The sequence below is a fragment of the Oryzias latipes genome, chromosome 4 (assembly GCF_002234675.1).
Source record: "Oryzias latipes chromosome 4, ASM223467v1".
NCBI classification, from domain to species: Eukaryota; Metazoa; Chordata; class Actinopteri; order Beloniformes; family Adrianichthyidae; genus Oryzias; species Oryzias latipes.
In genome coordinates this window covers 13,934,460-13,953,181 of record NC_019862.2, presented here as the reverse complement: position 1 = coordinate 13,953,181, position 18,722 = coordinate 13,934,460, and the positions used below count along the sequence as shown (strand labels likewise).

At 38.4% G+C, this 18,722-nt stretch overlaps 1 protein-coding gene across 2 annotated transcripts; it reads right to left on the bottom strand.

The window, feature by feature from the left end:
• Positions 1-5,693: 5,693 nt before the first annotated feature.
• On the bottom strand, positions 5,694-16,926 carry arrdc2 (arrestin domain containing 2). Of its 2 annotated transcripts, XM_011474033.3 has the most exons (8): positions 16,828-16,926; positions 15,958-16,212; positions 8,326-8,543; positions 8,144-8,246; positions 7,800-8,056; positions 7,553-7,715; positions 7,182-7,342; positions 5,694-7,061 (listed from the first exon to the last, which is right to left on the bottom strand). In XM_011474033.3, the coding sequence occupies exons 2-8, from the start codon at positions 16,202-16,204 to the stop codon at positions 7,008-7,010; spliced, it is 1,203 nt and encodes a 400-aa protein (XP_011472335.1). In that variant the 5' UTR covers positions 16,205-16,212; positions 16,828-16,926; the 3' UTR covers positions 5,694-7,007. The 2 variants fall into 2 exon arrangements, with proteins under 2 accessions (XP_011472335.1, XP_004067973.1); XM_004067925.4 differs by lacking the exons at positions 15,958-16,212; positions 16,828-16,926 and adding an exon at positions 10,402-10,814.
• Between the last annotated feature and the right edge of the window lie 1,796 nt (positions 16,927-18,722).

The window sequence follows — 18,722 nt, the reverse complement described above, 5'->3', positions numbered from 1 at the left end:
CAGAATGGGAGGGAAGTTACTTAAGCATGCCTGCGTAATACATAACAATGAAGGCCCTCCTAATTTTTTTCTTTATCTAGATTATAAACTGCTGACTGTTTTTGTGTAAAGATGAATAAAATGCATTCTTGCAAAATGTTCTTGGTTAAATGTTACTTTGCATGTATAATCCTTCATACATCCTTAAAAAACATAAATTAAGTTTAATCTGGCACAGACCAGATCCTCTGTCTATCATTATACAAGTCCTTTTATTGCTAAAGGTGGTTTCTAATGATTACAAATTGTAAATGATTTCAAAGTGAAATAACATCGCCGTTCTTGATTGGAGGATTTTTTTACCTAAATAATCCATTTTTAGGACCTGTCGTGTCTGTGTTTCTCTTTTTTTTGTTTGTCAAAATTCCTGTCTGACTTCATGAGCGCCCTGAGCATTCTCTATTGAGAGGAAGAAATCGTCCAAACAAAAATTTCTGCAGAGTGCAAAAAACAAAACAAAGAAGAGACGGCTCATTTCTGTGAATTCTGGTTTGTCGCCAAAGCCGTGACAGACACAAAGCTGCTCTCATCCTGTGTTGTTTGTTCTTGTGTGGTCATTTTCGTCTTCCAGAATATTTTTGGGATCGCTGTGTGCCCTGTGACCCCTCTGGAGTTACACTGCTTTCCATGAAATCTTCCTGCGGGAGGAGTCTGAAAAAGGATCTCCTGTGCTGTCTTTAGAGTCAACAAGCTGCTGATCTGATCCTCCTTTCACATACAAGTCAGACAAGGGTGATTAAATCTAACCATTTTATTGGTGAATAGCATTCTTAATATGGCCAGAACTCTGAATAATACCAGAGGAGCAAACAACTGCTTTAAATTTGTTTTTTTGTGTTTTGTTTTTTTGTAAATCTAATCTCAAACACTTTGTCAAAGATGCCACTATTAGAAATAAACCATCTGCCTTTTCTGTGCAGGAATTCTGTGGTTTTCTTATTGGATCATCTGTTTTTTATGCTTTGATTTTAATCTATTTGTATTTATCATTGTTTTATTTCTGTTCTGTACCGCACACTTCTGTTAATCTTTTTGTTTTACCCTTCAAATGGGTTACTTTAATACTAATTGGAGAAGACATTTACTTTAAAATTATTTGAGATTTTTAAGCTCAAAACACTTTTGTGTTCAAAACATTTTGTAGACCAATATTTTGGTCTAAAGAATGTTGTAGACCATTTGGTAAGCCAGAGCCTAAATGTTCATGTCAAACCACTTAAACAAGACATAAAGGTAAATAAGGGGGTGGGATGGATTTTCATCTTTTTAACCCATTGAAACTTGCAAACTGTGCAAAGGCCCCCCTTAGTGCTGTTATAGTAATTATTGTGCACTCCTTGCATGTCCCTTGCGTGCACATTGATAACTCTGTGCTTGGAGCTCCCACTCATTTCAGTCCTTTTAAAACTGAGCCAATTCAACCGTTTTGTTTTCATTTTCTTTCAATGTTCCTTGCTTTCTGGAAATCAAAGCAGCACCTTTAAATCCAACTTGATAAAGCCATGATTCATATTTTCCTGACAGGCCCAATGATGTTCTTTGTTCAGACATGTCCCTGCTGTGGAGTTTTTGTTTTCATTTGAGACAAACTGGTAAAAGTGATGCTGAATGAATTCTGATTACATTCAATGATACGATCAAACATGTTACAGATACAAGAGCTCCTTATGTCAGCTATAAAAAAGTATCAAAACAAAAATGTCTGGCAACATGCTGATCAGTATTGTATAAAGCAAGCAATGTTTTTGACAACTGCAGCATATTTGGTTTTTCAAAACAAGAATATGATCTGTATGCAGTCCAAAAGCACAGAAAAATATTTCCAAAGTAACTTCAAGCTACATAAATGCAAAGATTTAAAGAACAGTATGAAAAAAAGTGAAAAAAAATGAAAAAAGTTATTTTAAAGGGTCACATGTTTATGTTTACTTTTAAATTTCTCAAACCTAGGCTAAATCAATTACAAAGTAGGGTAACCAGCTATGAGACAAGTTCATCAGTTATCATTCAAGCTGAATGATGACTGACGATCATATTAAGTAATGCATTTTATTTTTATGTCAAATTGTTTCTGTGAACTTGGCAAAATTATCCTGGGCCACATATTGTTTTATGATTGCTTACTTTTAGTTTCAGACAGTATTATGTCTGATGTCCTTTCTGATATAACCCTTTGCATCTGCCTGGAAGTGAGACCAGGACAAAAAAACAGTGCTGGATTGTGCCTCCTAGTTCTAGTTACATGTCTAAACCCCAAAAGCTTTTTATTCCCGTCACTTCTTTGCTGAGAACACAGGCTCTTTTTGTTCTTTTCACTTCAGCATCTCTTCTTTGATTGCAGCTTCACTTTACAGAAAACATTTCCACCACTTTTCAGGCAGATTTGGCCTCATTAAAAGACTAAACCCTCTGCTGACTGTGTCCTCTCTTCCTTTGATTACAGCAGTTCATTTGTACAAGCAAACCTCTACAGACTAAATTAAATGTTGCTGCATCTTGTTCAATAAAAAAAGACTGCCGGTATCAGAGGCAAAACCCATGTACACTTTTCTGCCTGTACCCCCTCATCCAGATGTGCATCCCCTTTATTCCCATCCCTATGCTCCATCTGAAGGTTTCTGCATCCCACAGCAAAAGATCACATACCTAACCCTTCAGATCTGTGATCCCTCAACAGGGGAATGTACAAATCAACTGTACACGCACTGCACCCTCACTCCCTATATTTATCTGCAGACCGAAAAATTCTGGAGCTTCCTGCACACTTCCATCCATCAATACACAATAGCTCCTTAATAAATGACTGTCATAAGTGCCTGAACACTTCTATAAAAGGAAGTGGTTCATTTTGAAATGTTGACATGCTGCAGGTCCGACACAGCTTACGTAGCAGTTTGTGAAACTCAAGATGTCATTAACTCCTAAACCTACCAAGCTTTAATGTGCTCCTCAATTACAGTAAACACAGTTTAGATCCTGAGCACCCACTGTCCTGCATAGAAGAGCTGAGCCGGCATGCACAGCCATTGGTTGGTTTGCAGCTGCTAGTTTGAGGGTCAGACATGAAGCCTGAAACTTTTCAAGAGCCTGTTTTTGTGTGTGTCTGGTAATATGATTAGCAAAAGTGTTCAGCAGTCGTTAAATAATGTCTGGACTGTGGTGTTTATGTTCTGACGCAGGCACATAAACACAGCAAAGCAGGGTAGTGTCAAACTAAATGATGGAATGCACCAGTACACCAGCAAGCCTATTTATGATGACCAAAATTACAGAACACCACAAGGGAAGAGGCTCCAGGTAGAATAGTAATTCTACCTGGAGAATAGTAATTCTACCTGGTTCCAAATCAAAGTCTATTTTTAAAAATAATCATGCTATTTTTTGGGAACAAAAGTCAAACTAGATTTTTCAGAAAAATTGTTGTGCAAATGTTTTTAATGTCGTGCAACAGAACATTTTGTAATATTATGAAGAGGGAGTTTAGCATGATTTCAGAATTTCAATCCCCTTTTTCTTTCTTTTTTAAGTTAAATTTCAGTGCTACCGTTAAATTCTAATGGGATGTCTTTACAAAAGCATTCTAAAGTGCTTGCAGCTTTAACATAAAACTAAAATGATTTTTTTCCCCTTATTTTTTACAAGGCAAATTGTGCCAAATCCTTGCAGATTACTGATGTCCCAAATAAAAATGTGATCTCCTTAAAGATCTCCAATTTCAGGAACAATCTGGTTCATGAGAGCAACCAACAGCAACATCTCCATTGGTTTTACTCTTTTTAAACAACAGTTTATCATTTCAAGGGAAAGTACTCAGTAAAATGTTAAGCAAATTTTTTTTTGGTCCAACTTTTTTGGCTCTACTTCATTGTTCATCAGGAGCAGTACTTTGGACTTTGGCTTCCTGTCCACTGTTTGATCATTCACATGAGATACATTTTTTATTTGTTAAAGTCAAACCTTGGAGCAAGCTACAACATAGGGACCTTTGAAAGAACAAAAACATAAAATGGCCATTTAATTGTTTTTCATAGAGGTTATGGTGAAAAGAAATGACAGTACAAGACTATCATGTATTTTTCACGTTTTTCTTTTGTCTGTTTGTGTTAAAAACAAAAATAATATGTTGATATATATTACAATCCATAAACCACAACTCCATCCCATCATGTTCTTTTCAGTAACTGACTTCACCGTTTGTGTTCAGACTTGTAGTTTACAGGATTACACAACAACACCTCTTTCTCTAGAATCACAAAGTCACAAGGACTACAGGAACACGTGGGATGTAAGAAAGTGCATTTCTTACATCTGACTGAGTCAATCTTTTTGTCGGCTGCCAGTTAACAATCAAAAATGGGAATAGTTCAACATTTTTGATTGTAAAAACTTTTCCCCTGCGGTCCAAACTAAACAATTGTAGCTTTGTGAGGCTACACTGACATCCAAAAACCACCATTGTTACAGCTGAATGAGAAAATGTCAGACTTAAAAACTTAAAAAACTTTTTTTGTTATAAAACATGTACACAGTTTAATACATAGTGGTTCTAAAATATCTAAAACTTTGTTTAAATTGCATTCAATAGATGTGACATTATTTTTTTCTTTTTCTTTTAACTTGTCCTCTCCAACAGCTGGGCAAACAGATGAGAGCGGAGGGGCCTCTTGTGTTGGACATATTTTATTTTATTTTAACAAAACACGTCAATGGTCATCTTGACCCCATAGGATAGCACAAGGGATAAAGGACCTTTGAGCCTTTTCCCGCAATGTTTTCCTCATACCCTCTTTAAAAAATAACTTATTTTTCAGCAACCTGCCAACTTTAGAGGAAGAGAGTCGTATTTTTGTTGCTTACTTAATTGGTGGTGATTGTGCAAAGAGTCTTAAACCAAAACATCTGGTGCTTTTATTACTCTTTGTGTCAGTACATAATTCTCCCCCAAATTAGCTTGAATTACTCATGGAGCTGGACAATATTCCCATATTCATGATTCATGAAATGACTAATTCATGAATTTTCTGAGCTGGAGCTGGCCTTCTTGAGGGCTCGACTTGCATTTATTCATCCAAGTCAGGTAACCAGGTAAAACGGGATCTGTCTAAGCTGCTTTTATCTTTTTTTTTTGTTGATTTCTATAAACAAGCAGAGCAAAGGGAGTCAAAAAAGGGTTAATATCCGTTTTAACACTTGAAAAAACGATACTAGGTCAGTAAAACATTGCTGTTTTCCCTACACAGAAGTACTAGGGAGAGGGTAGAGGCAGAAAAATATTAAACACCGTCAAGCAGACATTGGCCCGATTACGTTGTTATGAATAAACCTTTGACAAAAGCAGTTCTAACTTGCTTTGGCCATCTATTTGCTGTGTTAACCCTATTTTTTTTTCAGTGTTTGTTTATGGCCAAAAATAACTGGAACCCTTGTAAAATATTAATCTACCTGAGGAAATCTAAATTTCAGTTTTAAAAGGAGTGGCACCACTGGAAGCTAATTATCATTTTTATCCATTACACTTGTTTTTATATAGTTGGCCCTTTCATTTTGAACTCGATGCACCAGTTTGCAAAAATCGTAAACATGGTGAACACAGATCCTCTATCATTTGCCTAAAACTCTACAACTTCAAATGGTCAAAGAATCATTGAATGCACTGACTTTTTCTTTATTATTTTATTTATTAAAAAGATCTTTACAAAAATTGAATCCCAATAAAGAAAATACATTTGTAAAAAAACAAAGAAACTCGTATCTTCAGCGTGGATCACTGAAGTTCCAGAGCTGCTCCTGAATTCTGGATCGTCAGACCCAACAGTTTTTCTTTTTTTGGAATTGAGGAGCGTACAATCCTCGAGTTAGCTTTTTGGAATTTTCTTTGTCCTTTGAAAACAGTGGCATTTGCACCTTAAGGCTGGACCTCGTCTGGCTCCCTTTGAGAGCTTCGGTCCACATGGCTCAAAGGTTTTCAGAGTTCTCCCTTGGTTCAGCAGCCAGAAGAGCTCATCTGCAGGCTTTGTGCAGCCTTTAAGCAAACTGCTTTAATCGGTTTCATCACTTTGTGGAAATCATTTACCACAGCTATCAGTGCTTCGGGCCTCGCCTTTACACAAGCCTACTCTTGGAGTTCAAACACTTACATCGTGACCGTTTTTGTTCTTTCAATAATTAATCATCTCTATCCAGTTCTGAGAGTCATCTTTACGCCTGTGCAATTTTAAACTGCAGCTAACTAAGGCACTCTTACCATTTTCGCATGCATAAAAACACATCCTTCTGCTATTCCTGACTTTTCGAATCATCACACCTTCAAACAGTGGGTGCCCAAGTCACAATGGAAGTCAACACATGCGACATTGCTGCTGAGGCACAGAATGCATAACAATGTAGAGGTTAATAACCATCCTGAAGTGAAGCGAAGGCAAGTTAGAAACAGATGATACAGTAATGGCACTTTTCGTTTCACCACTCAAAGATGAACATGCGTTTCTGAACATGTCGCCTTATCAAGAGCCCTTCTTTGCAGACATTTCAGTACCAGATAGAAGTGCAACTCTCTGCCTGAGAAATATCAAGTGATCTTACCCCCCCCCCCAAAAAAAATATCAAAAATTCCTTAAGTGTCAAAGTCTCTTCATACAAAGGAAATTGTTGAATTTTGGTGCTCCTGTCGTTTGGGGGCCATAAATCATTTGGGGAGTTCAGGAACCGATGCAAAGAAGTAGCTTCACTCTCAGCAGAACCGGGGAAAACGTCGGCTTTACTGCGCTGGCTGCTAAGCGCCAGCTCGTCTGTGCTCATTCAGTCTCTGTGAGCTTCGCCTCCTGACCGCTCTGCGCCGCCTCAGTCCACCGCCACAACCCACGGTGGGACAGGTGCTCTTTACCAGAGAGAAGTAATCCAGGAGGATACAAATCTCTTCATGGACTTGAAATAAAAAAGCTGCTTATTGCTCAAGCAGCACTCGTGGTTCAACATGTCATGCAGCGAGGTCGCATGTTGATGGGCTGGGGGTTGGGGTCAATCTGTGGACAGGAAAAGGTGGATTTAGACTAGGTCAGCAGATTATTGCTTTTCTGGTTCTTCATGTCAGGTTTTTAACATCCAGCTGTGCAAACTAAAAAGTGCTCTTTCCAGCGACTTACCTCGCTGTACACAGGCGGCGGTCTGAAGCGAAACTCTTGGACGAAAGCCATGAGGGGTCGCTCCAGGATCCCGCTCAGATCCTCAGCTGGCTGTGAGGACACTGCATTATTCTGCTGCTCGGCCTCTTCCTCCGTCACCACAGAGCTGTAATCTGGAGGAGCTGCAGAAAGACGGGGAGGATGAGCTCGCTGTTCCGACTCAATAACTGATTCACACAGAATCACCACTGTAGCTTAAAAACTCTTTAAAACAAATAACTTCTGGTGTCTTGCAAACCAAAATACAGATCGAGCCTGTTCTTCTTCCAATGTTCGTCTTTTGTGATAGTAAATACGTTTTTTTGCAGACATTTGGTAATTACTAAACTTACGCTCTGGCTGCTCAGGGATAGCCATGTGAATCCAGTCTAGGTTGAGACTGTAGTGGCTGCTGATGCTGGACGTCCTGCTGCCGAAGGGATGGAGGGGGATGGTCCCTATGACCAGTGGCAGCTCCAAACACAGCTTAGATGTCCCAGGAACATCAACACAAACCTTTTGGGAGGAAACGAAAAGACCTATGAGTAACTAAGGATGCAGACGGCAACAAAAGAAAGGAAAAACAAAGGATAAACTCACCTTCAGCATGTACTCCACTTTAATGATGCGGCATTGTAAAATGGACGGACCCACAGGTGGGATCTTGATCGCGCGACCGTGCCAGGTTTCGCGACATCTGGCGCTAACAATGTCGCCGCAGAGGGTGGCTACCACCGAGTGCTTCTGCTTCATGGTTCCACGGGCGATGAACGTTTGTGTCTGAGTGATGAAGGCTTTTGGAACAATGGATCTGGAGGTGGAGTTGTCAAACTCTGCAAACACTGGGATCACTTCACCTGCAGAAAGAAAAAAAAGAAAGACCTTCAAGAGGTGCAAAAACCTTATATGGACATTTCTAAAGATGGTGTTTATAGGGTCCTTACCTGGTGTGTAGCCTTTACGGTCAATCTTTGCTGTTACAGACACCTGTCCAAAATTACGGTACCATGCCCGTGCCATCTTATCCTTAGTTCCAGCTTGTGGTGCCTAAAAACATCCCAAAAGGAAATTACAAAAAGTGCCAATACACAAACATGTGTGTACAGTACTAAAAGGTCCTACTTACCAGAAAGGTTGGTGTGTTAATGTCAATGGGCTCGATGACGGTAAACTCTCTCTTGATTTTCCTAACAGGGGCCCACGGCCGGTGCAGCTTCACTTTGACCCAGTAACGGATGCTGCCATGCTTCCCCTCAAAGGAGGTGACCAATGTATCTTCTGGAAGCTGGAAGCTGAAAGGGAACTCGTGTCTGCCAGCAGGAAGGGTGGTCGTTTCACCATTATCTGAAGGGGAAAGAGTAGAAGAAGAACAAAAACGTAAGCCATTTATTGTCTTTGGCTCAGTTAGCCTTATTAGGTTTCTGGGGTTAAAGGGCAAATCTGTTCCTAAATAACCATTGTATGTGTCCAGATTTTGTAGACAACCAATCAGTGGTCAATTCTGCTAAAGGATGTGTAATAAAGTAAATGTAGTTACTGATCACTTTAAAAGACTTCACAAACCCTGCTGAATGGATGAAGCTTTGTCAGACTCGAAAGGGAAATCTCTGTCTTTCTCTGCAGTCACATGGTTTCTGTTTTTGCTCAGAGAGGCGGTTCCCTCTCCATTGTGCTGACAGAGAGTTTGTTTTCCTCAAGCTATGGTATACAGCCTGCTTAAGCTGCAAAAGAGTACCCACCACCACCACCAAATACTCTAGCTCAGGGGTCACCAACCCTGTGCCCGCGGGCGCCAGTGCGCCCGCGAGCACCCCTTATGGCGCCCTCAGGGAATGCACCCAAAAAAAAAATCTTTTTTTTTTTATTGAAGCAAATATTCAACAAACAACCACGGCATGTCTGTCAATGACAACAATATCAATTCTGAGATAAAGGTAGACAAAGAAAACCCAAATATGTAAACAAATATAACTTAAAAAATAATCACTAAAAGTAAGGGTCTATTACAAAAGTTTAAATAGATCAAATAAATTACACAATTTCTGGACATTCTTATGATTCATGTAATGTAAAGATTTTGAGAATAGGTTGAGGTGGTTGAGTAATTCATTAATGTGAGGATTAATATTCCTGTCTGTTTTTATTTACATTTATGTTTAAAAAGTTAAAATTAAGTTAAAGTTTTAAAGGTTTAAAAGTTTAGCTTTAGTGTGTTCAATAAATATTTATCTTGTTCGGCTGCAACCTAAAGTCTATTTTGAAATTAGGCTCCCTCTGCAACTGAGTTTGACCCCCCCCCTGTAATACGAGACTAGAAAATTCATGCATGTTTTTGTGTGTAAAATGAGCAAATAAAAATAGGGCACACAAAAGGAAGTCCTCAAATTGTGTTTTTTTTTGGGGGGGGGGGGGGGGGGGCTAGGAGGTTTTTAGTGGCGCCCTTCATACCACTTGGTGCCCACAAAATAGCCCTCGGTCTCAAAAAGGTTGGTGAACCCTGCTCTAGCTGATCAAGTCCAGCAACACGTTTAGCTGTTTTGGAAGCTACGTTTTGCGATTAGGCTGTCAAGGAAAGGGATTTTGATTGAAAATGGGTGTGCACGCTGCAGAAACCAGGGTTAAAAGGGCTTCAGTGTCGCAGATTTAAACTGGTTTTTAAGTAAGTCAAATAGAGAAAAATCTCAAATAAAGCAACATAAAATAAAATTGGCATGCCCTGTCTGGTGGCGAGTTTCCCTTCTACTCTTAAAACCAAAACAACTTTGTGTTCAATGAATGAGGGCAGACACTCAAGGCTTTCCCACACTGGAGATGAGAAAAACAACAAAGAAACTGTCAGGAGGAAAGCTGGGATGAATCTATGTAAAGTTTTAGAATACAGATGCAGGAACATTTCCTGGATGTTAGGCTCATCTCTTTTCGATTTGCCACAACAGAAATAAATAATTCAGAATCATTTTAAATCTGATCTAACTGGTGAAAAACAATAATTGGAGCCCTTTAGAGCAAACAACAGCTGACTTTATAGGCTTAAAAGTAGGATCCTTTTCATCAACTGAAACAGTTTAACTTAATACAATATAGTGTGTTTGAAAATGCCCAACAATTCCTGTGTTGTGCTGTTTTTCAGGGCTCATGATGTGGTTGTTAAAGGAGGGAGTTCTCTAAGCTTCTGACTGCAGCCGATCAACAGCTGACTGACCTGCCTGCAGGAGGACCTCCCTGCGGTTCAGGTACTCCACTTCGTCGCTGAAGTTCTGGGTGTACGCGGTGCTGGAGCCGGCCGACCGGGACTCGGTCCAGTGCACTTTGGCGAACCCCTCAGCGTGAAGCTTTAAGGAGTCCACCCGCGTCTCCCCGAACAGCTCCAGCAGCACGCGACCCGACACCACATCCCCGCTGCTGAACACAGGACAGTCCACCTCCGAGGAGTCAAAGACGATGTCAAACTTTTTCAACTTGCCGAAAATCATTTTCCTTGGATTGCGTTCGGTTTTCTAAGCCGTAAAAAGGGTTTTTCCTTTGGTGGTTGTTGTTCCACACAGCGCTGTGCAGGAATCTTAAGTCCTCCGGCGCGTTCAAGTTACTCGCAACAAGTCAACTACCGAGCGTTGTGAGACAACAGCCCTTTTAGACTGCTGACAAGTGGGCGTGGCTTCAGAATTTATTATGCAAGGCCTCAGGAGAGCAATGCTGCGTTCAGGAACTCCTCTGTAGCACTGACATTTTGCAGCTAAACTTACAAATTCCTCATCAAAGTTACTAGACAGTGTCTCTTTGGGATCAATATCAATCACGTAAAAGATGAAAACAACCATAAAAACGTGCCAAAATGTTTTTTGAATTGTCTTAGCTTATTTTGTCCTCCTTATAGAAGTAGATGAGCTTCAAACAGAAAAAACGCATCATGTGTCGCATCGTGTCCGCTTAAAATAAATAAATAAATAAAAATAAAACCAATATGAAAATAAAATAAACATGAAAAATTTTACTTTTCATGCGTTGTTCACACTTCCACAGCAACATCGTCGAGATTTATAAACTTCGCGCATCTTAACTGTCAGTAGTCCAATTACCAGACAACACTTGAAGGCGTCATAACAAACACGCAGACTGGGGTGTGGAAGCAGCACAGGAAGAAAACAGGGCCCGGTGATGATTGATGGGTTACAGGTTCTTGGAAGAAAACAGTATTACAGGACATGCAACAGTGTGGCAGAACTCTATAAAAGGTTTCAGTCCAAACCAAAAAGCATAACCCCACAACCTTGACTATACATGAAAAAAAGCAAACTAAAACAACTAATAAGCACAAAAGTACACCAAATCTCTTTAAAAACACATGCACTGCACTGAAGACTTTAACACTAAAAGTACATCACAACAAAACTAAAAGTTACTGTACAAAAAATATATGGTAACATCTTAGTCGTCTGCATGAATCACTTTAAGCGTGTTTATGCACATAAACATCTCCAGAAACCCTTTTATTGGGGGGGGGGGGGGGGGGGGGGGATTGGGGTATTGTGCTTTAAAACTGTTCCATTTAGTGAACTGAGTTGGGAATGCTTTATTTTACTGCTATACATGCTCTGTTTAATGCAAAAAGCCATGGGACAAATCAAGTCTGCTCTGGAAAACAAAGTTGTTTACTCCTTTGTTCCCTGAGAGGATGGCTTAGCTCTGCAGTGACACCAACTGGTCAACCTGCACAACTGTTGCAAACAGCTGCAGGGCTTTCAGGAAGCCTTTGCAGTTGGGTGTTGATGAATAACAGAAGATCTTTAAGTAATCTCACATCCAAAACATAGTTTAGCTAGTTACTTAGGCATAGTTGCATTTTTTTAACAGTTGCCCTCAGCTTTTGCTACCCACAGGCAATAGAAAGATCAACTTTCGCAGAAGTGTTGTAGTAGCATTGGAGCATTATTTGTTTGACGATTTGTTTTTAAACTACTAACCAACTGATATATCAAACATTTTGCCAGATCTGTGGGACAGTTGTAGTGAACTTGCCAGTGTTTTGCTTCCCTATCATTCAGGAAGGTGTGCTTTGAAATGTGGAGGAAAAAAAGAGCAAAAAGACCAACACGACACCTGCTGGACAAACTTCGAGGCAGCTCAGCTGTAGTAGAGCACTCTGGAAAAACACTGATAAGAGCCTTTCTTTGCACATAACATGACAGATAATTACGCTCAGTGCCCAGACGACTCCTTTTGATAATGGCAACGGTGGGTTAAACTTCATTTAACAGTGATGCAGCCCAAAGGAATGATATTTATTTAAAAAGAAGTCCAAAATGTGGTTACAAATTTAAATAGATTGGATGAGGATATAAGATCTTTATTTAGACATTTACAAGTTTAATGGGTTTATATTAAAACATCGAAGACAACCTCAACTTTAAACAAACTGTTGTCTGAAACTGTCAATTAAAAACTGTTTAAATTTAAATGTGTCATGTTTAATGGGATTTTGTAGTGATTTTTCTTGGTGAAGGCCCATAGCGTTTTCCAGTTAGAAGTCCCATTGAGCCATTCGTGTATGCACACACATTCCCACAGTGATGGTGCTAACCAGATCACCAGGAACGATGTAGAGTTCTATGTATTGGCCAAATGCACTGTGACACATGTGGGAACATGGGAACTGAACCTCCAATTTCCAATCAGAGGTCAGCAGCCCTACTTCTGTCCCACAGCTGCCTGTATCATTATTTTACCTTGAGAAATCGGAATTTATAAAGAAATCTTGGTGTTTGAGTAATGGTTCTTGAAAAAAAATTACACCACAGCCACTTATTTGTCCTTCTTTTTTAGTTTGACGTCTGTTTCCACTTACCACAGGTTGTTCATCATTCCACCTTTACTGCTAATGAGCCATACGTTTGCATCACCTTGAAACAAACCCTGGGAAAGAAGCTTAGTTTGACTTAAAGTTGCTTTAGTTGATGAGAGAAAATATATCATAACTCCTGATTTTAGAATCTTTAGACCCCAGAGGAAAGACCAGGGGGAAGAGGGACCTTTAAATGCTTGAAACTTGTCATCTCCACCCAAAATGGTCCATCTCGGGGTGATGTATTTTCCCTTTAACTATACCAGTATATTTATGTAAGCTTTGACTGAGGAAAAATATGAAGGTTTATTTAAAAAAGAAAAGTGTTTTCTTGGTAATGGTTGCCAGATATGAAACACTTTGAGCCAGAATATTTTAACTTGGGGAAAGACAAAACTGAATTAAATTTAGTTAAAAAAAAGAAAAAACACATTTGTATTAAGTTTAGTCATACAGAAATAAACTACATTTTTCCTTTAGGGAATTAAACTTGTTCACAGGAGCCTTTTGACACATTCCAAACTCCTACCGCTGCATCCCTGTTAATACTTTGTTAATATGAACTTTATATGACGTGTTATAAAGTATATACAGTCAGGACCATAAATATTTGGACAGAGACACATTCTTTCTAATTTAGTTTCTGTACATTACCACAGTGAATTTTAAATAAAACAACTCAGATGCCATTGAAGTGCAAACTTTCAGCTTTTATTCCATGGGTTGAACAAAAAGATTGCATAAAAATGTGAAAGACTAAAGCATTTTTTAAACACAATCACTTCATTTCATGGGCTCGTAAGTAATTGGACAATTGACTTCCATGCTATTGCATGAGCAGGTGTGGGCAATTCCCTTGTTATGTCATTATGAGTGAAGCAGATAAAAGGCCTGGAGTTGATTAGAGGACTCGTGCTCGCATTTTGAAGATTTTGCTGTGAACAGACAACATGTGGTCAAAGGAGCTCTCCATGCAGGTGAAAGGAGCCATCATTAAAATGAGAAAACAGAAAAAAAACATGCGAGAAATTGCTACAGTATTAGGGGTGGCAAAATCAACAGTGTGGTACATCCTGAGAAAGAAAGAAAGAAAGAAAGAACTGGTGAACTCAGCAACGCAAAAACACCTGGACGTCCACGGAAGACAACAGTGGTGGATGATGGCAGAATCATTTCCATATTGAAGAGGAACCCGTTCACAACAGCCAACCAAGTGAACAACACTCTCCGGGAGGTAGGCGTATCAATATCCAAGTCTACCATAAAAAGAAGACTGGAAGGCTACATGGACTTTGCTAAAAAGCATCTAAAAAAGCCAGCATGTTCTCTACTAGAATGATTGCAAGAGAAAAGTATGGAGAAGGCCCGGAGAAGCTCATGATCCAAAGCACACTACATCATCAGTAAAACACTGTGGAGGCAGTGTGATGGTCTGGGCGTGCATGGCTGCTAGTGGCACTGGGACACTAGTGTTTATTGATGACGTGACACAGGACAGAAGCAGCCCAATGAATACAGAGGTGTTCAGAGACATACTGTCTGTGCAGATCCAGGTGAATGCAGCCAAACTGATTGGGCGGCGTTTCATAATACAGATGGACAACGACCCAAAACATACAGCCAAAGCAACTCAGGAGTTCATTCAAGCAAAGAAGTGGAATATTCTTGAATGGTCAAGTCAGTCAGCTGATCTTAACCCAATTGAGCAGCATTTCACTTGTTGGAGACTAAACTTCAGACAGAAAGGCCCACAAACAAACAGCAAGTGAAAGCCGCTGCAGTAAAGGCCTGGCAGAGCATCCAGAAGGAGAAAACCCAGCATCTGGTGATGTCCATAAGTTCAAGACTTCAGGCTGTCATTACCAACAAAGGCTTTTCAACCAAATATCAGTAATGACCATTTTGTTTTCAGTCATTTCATTTGTCCACTTACTTACGAGCCCATGAAATGAAGGGATTGTGTTAAAAAAATGCTTTAGTTTATCACATTTTTATGCAATCTTGTTGTTCAACCCATGGAATAAAAGCTGAAAGTTTGCACTTCAATGGCATCTGAGTTGTTTTATTTAAAATTCACTGTGGTAATGTACAGAAAATAAATTAGAAAGAATGTGTCTCTGTGCAAATATTTATGGTCCTGACTGTATATTTTGTTTTGTCAGCAGTAAATTTTAAGGCAGCTTTACTTAATTTTGTAAAAAACAAAGCCTCGCATTTGTTGGTCAAGCATAATATATCGATAAACATGACTTTTGGTTTTATGCTTTTTCTCCTTTTTGTAGTTCACGTTTGCAATATTAAGAGTTTATGTTAAAACATGTAGTAACTGTTAAAATGAAATAAGAGAAGAGTTGTGCAATGAATACATGTATTTGTAGCCTGTCACTTTTCGTTTTAGAACAAAAACAGCCAAGTAGTTAACATATAATAAAATATTAACCACTGCCCGCGGTTTATTTACCTCTTTGGTTTTAAGCTGTCAGCTACCATTCACATTGGGGGAATTTCACCCTGCAGCACTTAGTAAACTAGACTCTGCACTAATGGACTTGTGTTTAATGTCAAAGATCTCATTATCTGGCAGACATATCTGGACACCCTTACTGGTTTCCTTGCAACTTGTTTGGCTTGACTGGTTTCATTTTGTAGATGGCTACAACAAGGTTCAGTGAGTAACACCTGACAGAGTAGATCAGCAGCTTTCCACTTTGTTTCTCAGAGCAGAAGGGCAAATGTTTCATTGCAATAAATCCAAACAGTCACTATGTACCAAAGCTTCAGGCTGGATTTAAAATGAAAACAACCCTCAACAGAGCAGGAAATAAATACGTTTAAAAGGACATTTTCCTCTTTATTTTTAAATTTAAAAGATCAATTTTAAACATACAGATGATCTATCTTTTAACTTTCAATACTAACCTCGAATTAAATATTGTCTTTTCCTGAAGTAGGTGAGTTTGGAGGTGTAGTCACTATAGACAGCGTTCATGCCACGGTTCTCCAGCCAGTGCACGGTCGCCACCCCTCTCCCTTGCACCTTCATAGAGAAAATGTTGGTCTCTCTGCGGAGCTCCAAAACCACATGTCCAGAAACCACCTCCCCACAGGTAAAGGCAGCATCAGGTGGACCTTCCAGCTCCACAATGAAGGACTTGATGGAGCTCATTGTTGTTCCTGTGTGTGAGGGCAACAGTAGGATGAACCAGAAAAACTTTAGGTCTCAGATTATTTATTGTGTCTTAATCACATAAACAAAAAGTTAAGAACATAAGACAACACGTGAAATGATATAACAGGCAGCACAACATTCAAAATTATTAACTATAGAAGATAAAATAGACACTCAGACTTTTCAGCTTTACCTTATGGTTATAGAGACAGTATAAATGTGTTTGAAACAACATCTTACACTATAGAATAAAGTATTGGTACATTTCTTTTAAGAAAATCTATTGTTATTTCACTAGATTTATTTGAAAGAAAAAAAAATAACAACAGTGAGGGGAATCATGGGTAATATGGATACACAGGCAGTTCAAACGTAGTTTTAAGAAACTATATCGATATAAAGAGATTAACCTAAAAGCAACTTAAACTACCTGGCTTTGAATATCGATCGTGAGCCTCTATGAACTGATTAAGAATAGATTATTTTCGTCCTGTCTTTCAACTACCCGTAATAAAAGCATGATCATCATGCTGAAAAATTCGCAGGCTTTATTTTAGTGAGTGAATCATTGACCCAAGTTGGTGGAAGCTGAAATAATAAATGAAAGAGGTTAAACTCACCGACTGAACGGAGGCTACGTGAGGGTCTGCACGAGGAGGACGTTTCTTATGAAAAAAAGAAAAAAAACAACACTGAGTCCTGAACGCTGAATGGCAAGCTGGTCTCTTTAAACTCGTGAAAGGTTTCCACGCCCCTTTCACGCGGTGGTAATTGTGCCCGCCCACCTAGTGACGCCAATCAAATGAACACCAATGAACGAGCATCTTGAGGTCACGTGACACAAATTTGAGGGTTTCATTTGTCATTTTGTATACTTCGTGCCTCAGTTCGGTTTTACGTTTTCTAGAGACCGTTATGTTGTCTTTGACTTGGAAACAGGCTTTTTTAAAAGAGAAGAACTGAAAAAAGTCGTTTAAACTGAGATTGTATTACCCTCTTTTTAAAATTGCTGGATATTTTTCAACTAAAGATGATGTGAACTTATTTAATTAGATCGACCCCAAAAAAGAAAAGAAAACTTTTTGTGTTTAGTGAAAAAAATGATTTTAGTGTGCATTTTTACATTGCATTTATATATCTGTATATATCTATATCCTTTCATTTTATTTTTATTTGTGTATTTACTGTAGCTTAAATTTCCAATGATGCCCTAATTCTTTGATTATATGTAGGGAGTTTCGAGATTTTATTTCTTCAAAACAGCTACCTGTTATTTTTGCACTGCTGCAAAAAGTTAAAGAGGTTATAAAAATTATTATAGACAATAATGACTTTGCATAGACCTTTATTTCATCCAACAATCACTGTAATTTTTGCAGCTTATCTTTGTATTCATTGGAGGTCAGTCTGCACATGCTGCCTGTAGATTTTCTGTCTCTTTTTTTTTGGTCTACAGGGTGAGAGCTTTGTTTGTGCTACAACGGACTGTATTTATGTCACTTGACACTTAGGTGACTTCATGTTCACCTCACTCAAATGTTTCTGCAACACAGCTGCCCTCTTTATAGTGAACATTGACAGTGTAAACAGGGAGCAAGTAGGATGTTTAGAAGGGACACAGTCAGAAAATATGATAGCTGTCTTAATAGTAAGTGTTGAAGGAATGACAAGTACAGAATATGAATCCAACTCTCGACCCTTAATATGGGAATAAACCTGTAGGTTTATGTTATGTAAAAACTAATCTGTGAAATTAAGACTATTTGTTGTTCATTTTGTTAGGTAAAAATACACATTTGCTGCTTATATCTAAAGAAAATGTTAAAGAACAGACTTGACGCATTTACTTTAAATTTCATTTCTTTGTTTTTTTTTGTGTTTTTTTACTGTATTTTACCTGTAAATTGTCCTTGAGAATTTTATGAAGTGCTTTTTAAAAGTAAATGCTTGATGATGATGATTATTGTAATAATAATTATAACAACAATAATAATATTTTATTTTTGATCATTATAAGGATTATTATTACAATTATTATTTATTTTTATTTAATTTTTGACACCTTTTTTGTATTTTGGCAACTTCAGGCTTTAGGTTTATAATCATCAATTTTTAACAAAAAATAAACTGGGGGGGGGAGGGGGGTGACTGAAAAATGTGATCGTTTTGTGTCAAAAGTATTTTTCTTTTCCTCAAAGGTCAGTTAATATTGGATCAGGTTAAAAAGTTACATTTTTGATGAGTCCGACTTTCTGAGAATCAAAGTTACAAGAAAACACCTCTCTTTATCTAGAAATGTCCCTTTTACTGGGAAGAACATAATTTATTGCTTTTGTTAAAAATTAAACTTTTTTTTTACTTTTCTTACATAATCTAATTTAATTACATCTGGGGAGTTTTTTCCTAGACAAGTCTGACAAATGATTGTATCATTTTAATATGTTGAAAAATTCAGACTAATGTGTGATGAAGAAAATGTGGATTTAACCCAAAAGTTTTAAAACAGCGTAAATGA